This window comes from Cyprinus carpio, chromosome B3, assembly GCF_018340385.1.
Source record: "Cyprinus carpio isolate SPL01 chromosome B3, ASM1834038v1, whole genome shotgun sequence".
Lineage (NCBI taxonomy): Eukaryota > Metazoa > Chordata > Actinopteri > Cypriniformes > Cyprinidae > Cyprinus > Cyprinus carpio.
In genome coordinates, this window is record NC_056599.1 from 15559638 (window position 1) to 15569779 (window position 10142).

Consider the following 10142-nt stretch of genomic DNA (forward strand, 5'->3'; position numbering starts at 1 on the left):
TATAGCCTTCCACAACAGATTTCTTTTTTAATCTTACTAAAATGTGTTTATTTCTGTTAATAATTGTCATTGTTATTGCAAATAAGCCTAGAAATTTTTTCTTTGGTCAATAGGTCACAAAACTAAATTAAATGTATCCAATAGGCCTAACTAATAGACGAAAAATCAAATGTTTTACTTAAAGAATATATTCATTCATCTCTTTATTGTCTTGCACATCAAAAGTTATCAAAAACCAATTACAGAGAATGAAAGAGTGAAATAGTTCTGTACAGAAATAAAAATCACTCCAGAATCCAGCTACAGAAAGACTCCTGTAAAATGCTCGCACAAATAAAGAAAAGACGAGTGATTCTGTATTTTGCATTTGCCTCAACATGGTAGACTGTTAACTGATTTATGTTTTAAATCACTAACATCAATACAACATCCATAGATGACGCTGGGTATAATTTTCTTCCAATATATAAACCACCACTGCATTGTCCCATTTGAATTGCTGGTGATTTTTGTTGAAATTGACCACAAAAAGATGAATGGCTAAAACGGCCAAAGAATTTTTGCACTGAATAGTAATCACACCGACACACTTACAAACAAAAATCTTGTCATGCTTTTTTCCACTGGATAATCTAGCAAACCAAATGAATCAATATTCATAAAAGAGTGTGTCCATATAAACAGTTAAGTATTAATAATAGTATTAACTATAAACATGAAAGTAAAAAGGAGGGGAAATAAAAGGCTTTCCAATCTATGAACCTATTTTGCATTACACTTCAATGTCACATATAACACCTAAATAATAATAATAATCATAATAATAAATCTTTTTTTAACACAGCAATCCAAAAAATATCATCAGCAATTCAGTAATTAGGGCTCATAACCAAAAAAAAAAAAAAAAAAAGAGATTGAATAAAATCACAGAAAAGTGGTAAAATCACTCCAATAAACAGTACTGCTCTTCTAACCTAACTCAAGTTGGCTGGATAAAGTAAGACTTGGGTTTGAAATGTAATAAACTGGAATAGCAGGAAGTGTCAGACTGTGAATACACATGAGAAAGATAAGATGCTTCCTTATAATTCCTAAACGCTCCATTGCCTTAAATTAAAATGAGAAAACCAACGTATGCTTGGAAAATAGAAAACACTTCACTGGTCTCTGGTAACAGAATGCCTTTTATCGCTACAGCAGTTTTCCGGTACGTTTCCTACTTTCCAGCTTACACAATAATGAAAGCTTAAAGCCAGCAATGATGGTCTCATTAGCATTAGGTCAGAAACAGAAACAGTTCACTTGGGAAAAGTGCAGTAACACAAATAATGCTCAGCATCTATTAAAGAAACAGCAAATAAAACAGCAAATTCAACTCATTTAATTCCACCAGCTTCATCATACCACAAGAAAGGAAGAAAGGAATCCTCTGTGCTTTAGTACTGTACTGAATGTAAGACTTTGCCCTAAATCTCATACCAGACCAGACCAGATGAAAAGAGAGGATGCAGAGAGCTATTGTTTTTCTGCTGCTACCTGTATAAAAGTTCCCGCATAAAGTCAGAACGGTTAAAGACGTGTTTGAAGAGAGGAGGCGGTGCTGTAACTGCCACAAAGAGGTGGCCGTTACAGCCAAACGTCTTGTTTGAGGTAGAGTCATTACAAACAAATTTAATGTACTGCCATATTATCCAGATGAACAGCATTGCTGAGCTGTTAAACAAGTTGGAATTGTTTGATTTCTATTTTTTTTTTTTTTTTTTGAATGATGAACAGACAAAGAACAGCCATTTGAAAGACAATATACTGTAATTTTCCCTATTTTTACAACAGAGGTCTTTCAAAATTTAGGAAAGAGCTACTGTGATTTATTAACGTGGTTTTCAAGTAATGCAGAAAAAAATCCAGCCTGTATGAACTTAAATGTAAATATCATTGTGAAAGAAATGTTTTGACTACTAATTTTTTTCAAAATCTTGCTGAGATTAAAATTGCTGGGCAATGATATACAATTAATACATTTTATTATATTACTCCTGATTTAAGAAATTTTCATCGCCATCAGATAGACATGATGAAAAATGATGTGCAGTTACCACATAAAAAAATAAACAAATGGGGGGAAAACAGGTGCAAACAAGGTGAATTCAAGTTATTTGGGACATTTTCCCCAGTCGTTTCAATGACAAAAAGCATCCCAATTTACCTGAATTCACCCCTATATGGCAAAATGAGAACCTGCCTGCTGTTTATCACTCAGTGACCTTAAGAAAAGTTCATGTCTCAGAGTCTTAAAGTGATAGGCCACCCAAAAAAGAAAATTATGCCAATCATTTACTCAGCCCTCTTGTTGTTCCAAACCCTTCAGACTTGTTTTCTTCTGTGGAATGTTGGAATCGGAACAGTTTTTGTTTCCACTGACTTCCATCTCAAAATAACTTCTTGTATGTTCTACAGAAGAAGGAATGTCATACATGGTTTAGAAATGGCATAAGTGTGAATAAATGGTGACAGAATTTAGATTTTTTTTGTTGAAATACCACTTTAAAAACAAGAGAAGAGGCTGCGGCCTTAATATGTCACTGCTACTTCATCAGACTCCTCTGCTCAGCGACATCTTGACTGTATATTTCTTTATTACAGGCGTCTTCATATCTGTATACCTTAAGGGTCTTGACTTTGCATTGATGATGGAATGTCCGATTTGGTCCCGTGTGTTATTATTGAAGACACAAACAATACAGCCATTGATGTGAAAGATCTATAAGACTTGGGTGTGGTTAAAAGATCTGGTATTCGTTTTGCTGGTTTCTAAGAAGTTAAAGAGATTTTGGATCTTTTTAAATGTTTCTATGATTTTTGTCCTATTGCTTAGCCTACAAAGTAAATCGGAGTCTTTCACACACACTAATGAGAGAGGACACGGAAGCTCACCGAGCAGAAACAGAGAAGATTCAGAATACAAACAAGATTACTTCACAGTGATATCAACTGCAGCCAGCAGAGGAAACCTGGCAGGTGAATCTAATATGACATTAACAGTGCAAAACAAACACACTCTCTCTCCGTCGCAGTCACTCAGATAAATCAAAAGCATCTCAGAAGACATTCAAACCAACACTGCAAACTTCTACTCGAAACAAGGTGCGAGGGGCACGAGGAGCACGAGGAGCTGACAGACGGAGGGAGTATCTGCAAGATGGGCTCACTGTGGCTTCCCCAGCAAGTTGGACAGGAAACTGGATCCCTGGGTTCTGTTTTGGCCCCCCTGCCCACCTCCAAAGGGATCCAACTGGTTCAGCTCGGACTGATCCAACATCTCAAAGTCCTCACCATCAAAGTCCAGGTCTGTGTCTAACTCCGAGCTCGACTGCTTCCTGTATCCCCTTGGAGCGGCTCCTGCCCGTGGGCCGCTCTCTCTCCGAGGGCCTTGCGGTGGGCGGGGCTGCATGGCTCCTGCGATGGCTGCCTGGATCATGTTGCTGGCGATGACCCCTGCAAGGTTACTAGTGAGGTCAGAGGTAGTATTTAGGGAGCCGAGGGAGATCTCGGGGTCGAGGTCTTCCTGATCAGAGTCCATCTGGGTGTCCAGGTCCAGCAGGGCAGAGGTAGAGCCGCGAGGGCCAGAGGGCGCAGCTGAGTTGAGACTGGGCAGCCCGATGCTGACATCATCATCATCCTCCATCAGGGTGGCATCTGGGTTGATGGAGGGGAAGTCTGGAAGCCCACAGGCAAATGATTCTTCTGGATCACTGTGTCTGTCTAGATCTATTAAGTGAATAAATAAAGATTAAGATATTATAGCATGGGGAAAAAATTATACATTGGTCATCGACATTACTCATTTTTGTCCTATTTATTAATTACTAGTAATTGATTATTTAATAAAAATAAAAAAAACAGTAATTTTGGGAAATACAGTTACAATTTAAAATAATTTTTTTTATTATAATATATTTTAAAATGTAATTTGTTCCTGTGATGTAAAGTTGAATTATCAGTATCCATTACTCCAGTCTTCAGTGTCACATGATCCTTCAGAAATCATTCTGATATGCCGAAACATTTCTTAATATTATAATATATATATATATATATTATATATATATATATATATATATATATATAATTTTTTTTTTTTTTTTTTTTTTTTTAATCCTTACTGGCCACAAACTTTTAAACAATATTGTATGAAAAACAGAATTCATGCATACAGTAATTTAATTTTGGAATTGATTCTGATATTTAGTTTTTAATTAATTTGTTTATTCAACTTACTGATACACAAACAAAATAACCTTTAACCATGATATATATATATATATATATATATATATATATATACACACACACATTAAAAAAACTATGATTTTGATTACGTGTACACTCACATATATTCAATGAGTGAGGAAATATTTTATTACTTTTTACTTGATCGTTGCACCTCATGAGTCATTAAAATGATTTTCTTTAAAATATTATAACGGTTTTTCAGTACCGTGTGAAACCAACGTGAATACAAAATGCACATTTATAAGGATTTGTTGTGCTTTACTTTTCTTTTCTTTACTGTAGACAATCTTGTCATTGACTCACATATAAAGACTGAAAAAAAGACGTCAAGGTGTCTTACCCTCTGAGCCCTCTGTGAGGGGTGTTTGACCCCTGGAGAGGTTAAAGGTGCCGTTATCCATGTATGACACCTCAGCATCCGAGTGCTCGGAGTCAGTCAGTGCCAGCTCCTTAGCAACTGCTGCTTCATCAAACTAGAGGGGCAGAATATTTAGAGAAGTGTGAGTGTATTAGAAAAAAAACGATGATCTTTCAATTTGCTTTTTACTATCATGAACCTCTACAGACCCCCTAACCTCATGACCATGCAGCTGCTCTAAATCCCTGTGTTATAAATAACCCTGTTTCTGGGCTCACCGTTGGGCAGAATGCAGCCAGTTCTTCTTCGCTGTCACTTGCGTCATCTGAGGTCCCGCTTCTGAAGGGCTTACGAAGAACTGCAAACACAGAAGGGTAAACATTAGTTCGGTTTATCTAAACTTCTGAAAACTGTAATATACAGTTAAAGATAGCTACAAGAGACATCAACTGGTCATGTTCACAAATACTTATTGTAACATGTAACTGTCAAATACAATTGAGAAACTGAGTCTAAGTAATTCAAAGTTTCTGTACAACATTCAGTATTACCTTATGTGTTGATTCATTCTTCAGCTAAAATCATTTTGTGTTAATTTTGTCAAACAAGCAACTGCACATCACATAGATGCTTTAGTATGCAATAGACCCTAGTCAGGTAAGATGTCATATGAATATCGAATGTCTTCATGTCTATAAAACAAACATTGAACAAACATCAAGAAAAGTTGTTTTGCACAGATTTGTAGTATAAGAGCTAAATTATATAGAGAAGACTGTGTTTCGGAGCTAAAATGGCAGGAAATTTAGCTTTAACAGGAATCCACATAATCATAATTTTGTTTCCCCAATGCAGATTTTGCACTGTGTTCAAATTTTACATGCAACTTCGCTGTGTTGACCAACAGAAAGCTGCTTGGTTTGAAAGTAACTTCTGTGTTAGCTGTGCATCACTACATTTTTAACAATACACAATGAACCTATATGGCCACAATTTTTTAAACTACATCTTCAGATATAGTCCTTAAAATACAACTCTAAAAAGACTAAATTTGTCTTTAGCATAGCATCAGTTTTATGGGACTCAAACTGTATAGCTCTACAGTGTACTTGCACTGGTTGTCTATAGGCTTTGACATCATATATCCTTTGGCGCTGAAGTCCAGCCACTGCAGGGCCGGCTCCAGCTTCACACATGCACGCTGCCACAGCCGATAATACAGAGCCAATGGGCACAGCAACACACCCAGCACTGAGGGACAGAAAGAGAGAAAGTAAATATTTTGCAGTTGTTAAGTCTCTGGAGAGGATGAGGAAGCCCTGAAGGATTTCTGCTACTCACAAGCCATGTATGACAGCACCAGTCCAGGGATGTAGCGCCCCACCATGGCCACTGACGTGAACAGGCCACAAACCAGCATACAAAACTGTAAAACAATGGAGTTTCATGATTTGATAAATGTTTAGCATTAAAACAAAAGACTTTGTATATTATACCAACATTGTAATAATTCAACCTCATAAAGCAGTCATAAAAGCCATAATAATAATGAAAGGCCTTCAATGACACCAATGCACAACAAAATGCATTGTGGTTGGTCACTTTACATGTTGCTTGGAAAGTCTCTTCCTGTCTAAGTGAGCCAGAAAAAAAAAATTGCAAACTGGAACAAACTATTTTCCGCAAGTCAAAAGTCTGGCTACACACACAATATAGGGCTTATAACGTCACTATGCAACTGTAACAAAGTCGATTTTAATTGAGTTTCTGGTTTTGACGCAATCTCACCTTGCCTGGATTTTTCTGTTTGAACTGCACAATATCTGTTGCACAGGAAGAGCCCATAACCCAAACTTCAGCCAGGTGGTGGCATAATTCAGGCACACTCAAAGACCCAGGCTGCACCAGACCCCAGCTGAGAGCCAATCAGAGAAGAGCAGAGAGAACTAATAAATAACAATTAAATTAAACAACTCAAGTCTCACACCACTAGAAAAACCTGAAAAAGAGTAAACAAATTGACATTACCTTTCATTCTCGCTCTCATCTTGCCTTTTAACTGTAAAAGAACAAAAACAAACAATGTCAGGTAGACATTAGATTAGATCAAATGCTAATAAGCCACTGTGTAACAGCTACACGCAAAATATTGATTCAGGTCGATACTGTTCTCCTCCTGGAAATGCACTAGTAACTGTCAGTTTCATAACTTGCCAGGAGCTGAGTGAATGGGCAGGGAGAAAATGAATCTTGAGTGGGTCACAGCACAGGGAACACAGAGATTTTAATTACAGCCAATATGATTCATATTAAAATAATAAACAGATGGAAGAAAGATGAGGTCTTGAAGGTAGTAGTTGTAGACAGGCAATAGAGGAAGGTCAGTTGTACCTCTGATCTTAGGCCAGATCTTATTCCTCCAAGTGTCGACACAAACAGCCAGGGCCAGACCTGATGCCAGCAGAAAAAGCAACCTCAAAGAGCTCAGAGCAAAAAACCTGAGAAGAGATCAGAAAGACTGTAGTCCATATTTATACTCTCTTTTTAAATGTTTTCTTCATGAAATAACCTTGAACAAAGGCTTTTTGATCATTTTTGTGAAGTGTCTTGAATCATTGTTTTTCTTTTTTATGGATTACAATGTGTGCTTTATGCTGCATCAGCAGCTCTGTTGTGGAATCTCTGACCAAAACCTTGTGATGGCATCCGTCACACATTTATCATCCTGAATGTATGAGGAAACCTTTGTTACACAGGTGTTTCCGGCCCCAGTGTCTTCCTGTGCAAATCTAGGAGACAGCATGTGCTGCACCAGCAGTTGTGATTTCCGACAGTTTCGCTGCATGGCTAATTACTGCCATGTGCTACAGTACTTGACCAAAAGGTGAGGCGCCACTGAGACCAGGCTGAATTCTACTGATCTCTCGGTGTGGAACCAGACAGCGAATGCTGTTTGATGACTGGATCAAACAGCATTCACACATGACCCGTCAAAACCACTACAACCAAATTTAAGCAGAGGGTTGAAATGTTCTGAGATGGTGGTGAGACTTTATTTCTGAATGGGCTATGGTTAAAAAATTATAAATAAACATCTTTACAAGCACAGAAATGTCACAAACGGTTCCTCTGCTGTTCACTGAGGCAAATAAAAGGAGATAATAAGATCAGGGAGAATATTTCTCTGATGGAGAGAGTGACTGCACTAAGTGAATGAAGACTGCATGCCTGAACGATAAAGAAAAAGAGAGTGAGCCATCAAACCTACAACGATTCTTCCCTGCACATCTTTCCCTCCTGAGTCAGACTAATTGAGCATCCTTTATAGCAAATAGTCAACATGAAATCTCATTCCCAACTAATTTTACTTCTATAAATGTTGCATATTTCCATAAAAGGAGGCAAAGTTATCAGGACTTTATCCATTAAGGATTTGAATAGGATGGCAAAGTGTGTGTTACGTATCAGTATGGAGCCTTAATGCAAATTTGCATAACAAATTCTTATAATCTTATTAATTTCTTATATAAATATTAATTTCAGAGGAAGGGCACATTGTTACATTTTGATTAAAGTAGGGCTGCAAAACGATTGATCAGATTCAAAATACAATTTTATGTTAACATACAATGTGTGTGTACTGTGTATATTCATTATACATAAATACACACATATACATGTATATGTTAAGGAAAAATGATAGATTAATATATAAAACATTTATATTTATATATAATATAATTTATATACAAGTATTAACATATATACACATACAATTTTTTTTAAATATACATTGAGGTGTGTGTAATTATATACATACATAAAAATATACACAGCACACACACATATAGGTATGTAAAACAAACGTTTATTTTGAATGCGATTAATCGTTTTTGCAGCCCTAGACTAAAGATTACAGAGGCAAACATTTTGTAATCTTTGTAGTAACTGCACAAATGAAATGACTCATAACAATTTTTTTTAAATATACATATATACAGACCAGGACATGCATTAAGCAAATAAACAGGGTCCGCTTTGAACTTGTGTTAATTTTTTAAAAGCACAAAAGCGTGTACTAACAGCACACAGCTTCCCAAGTTACGCTGGCCTGATAAAAGTCTTAATGCATGAACAAGAAATCATACAACTGTAAGGCCAGGCCCAACAAACCGGTTTGGGAATATAACACGTTAGTTGGCCTTTTTATTATATTTTATCAAATACAAAATAACAATATTTATTGTAAATCATTTAATAAAGTTAATATTAAATATTAATGACATAATGATTAATATATTACTGATATAGTGGTATAATATTATTAAATATTAATGACATAATGATTAATATATTACGTATAATTAAATTCACAATGTGGAAGACATGCATAGACAGTAGGATGTGGAAGACAACATGCAACATAACAGTAGGCTCTGCTTAACATGCCTTAGTAAAGGCTGTCAAATATGGCACCTAATACAAGATTAAACGTTATTGTCAAGTTAATCACAACGTTATTCACAAAAACACAAAGTGTGTGCACTCAGCATTGTGTTAACAGTAGCACCAATACAGCCAGCGCTCACTGTCTAAATATAGGTACCCAGCCTGACCTTCTGTTCCTTATCTTAAATTAAAGGGGCAAACGTCTGGAACAAGTCAACACGTATGCATCCAGATAAAACAAGAAAGGCTTAAGTTATACAAGATCCTCAAAAATGTTCATGAATAATGTAAACGTTTCAGCTGAGAGCACTAGGTTGTAAACAGAGCCCGAGTGGAGATGACGTTAAATCCATGGAGATAAAGCTCATCCACTCACCAGAACACGACATTGGCGGCCGTGTACAGCAGGACGCTGTGAAAGGGCCTCTCCCACAATAACACAGACTGAAGATAGGCGAGCAGGCGCTCGTGGGGTCCCAGCCGCTCCAGCAGCGTTGCTTTCACGGCGCGGAGCTGCTCTTGACTCTCGCCGGAGCACGAGCCGCTCCGGAGGCCGACGCGAGAGCGCAGCCTCCCCGCGCAACCGCTCCCTTCAGCCGCGTCTTCCGCTCCAGCCATACTTACGCGTCTGGGAAAACGTGACAGCAAAAATAGCAACAAAATCTAGTATAACAGAGTGCTGAAAATAAGCCCCGTGCTTTAATAACGATCTGGATGTATGTAACGCTAGCTAGCTTTAGCCTGGAGCCGCTCAGGGCAGAACAGCAGAAGACAGACCTCGTGCGAGGCTGCCGCCGTTGATACAGAGCGAATGTGAAATAAAACCCATCTTTTGGGTTTGGGTTGCTATGTTTATACGTTTAAGTGTCTGCACGGGTCCTCTGTTATGCTGTCACCGTGCTGTTGTCATGTCCAGTCGTTGTTTTTGTCGCGGGAGCCGCGGAGGACGGACTTGATCTAGCCAATGACATCATGATCACAGTCAGAGCTCGAGAACAACAACAGCACCTCTCTCTCTCTCTCTTCAGACGCCGCAAACACT

The 10142-nt window shown here is 37.6% G+C and overlaps 1 protein-coding gene across 1 annotated transcript; it reads right to left on the bottom strand.

Moving 5' to 3' along the window:
• Window positions 1–186: 186 nt before the first annotated feature.
• Window positions 187–10107, bottom strand: LOC109107450 (reticulophagy regulator 3-like). Its single transcript, XM_042719864.1, has 9 exons — window positions 9477–10107; window positions 7043–7149; window positions 6680–6710; window positions 6440–6566; window positions 5993–6077; window positions 5765–5902; window positions 4930–5009; window positions 4634–4766; window positions 187–3768 (listed from the first exon to the last, which is right to left on the bottom strand). Exons 1-9 carry the CDS (start codon window positions 9716–9718, stop codon window positions 3206–3208), a joined length of 1506 nt encoding a protein of 501 aa, XP_042575798.1. The 5' UTR covers window positions 9719–10107; the 3' UTR covers window positions 187–3205.
• Between the last annotated feature and the right edge of the window lie 35 nt (window positions 10108–10142).

Excerpts from the sequence above, each read along its gene's own strand:
- LOC109107450 (XM_042719864.1), bottom strand. The coding sequence starts at position 9,718 with ATGGCTGGAGCGGAAGACGCGGCTGAAGGGAGCGGTTGCGCGGGGAGG. Across the intron at positions 6,567-6,679 it reads GATGAGAGCGAGAATGAAAG|CTGGGGTCTGGTGCAGCCTG; the intron begins GTAATGTCAATT and ends ATTGGCTCTCAG. Across the intron at positions 6,078-6,439 it reads AACAGAAAAATCCAGGCAAG|TTTTGTATGCTGGTTTGTGG; the intron begins GTGAGATTGCGT and ends ATTGTTTTACAG.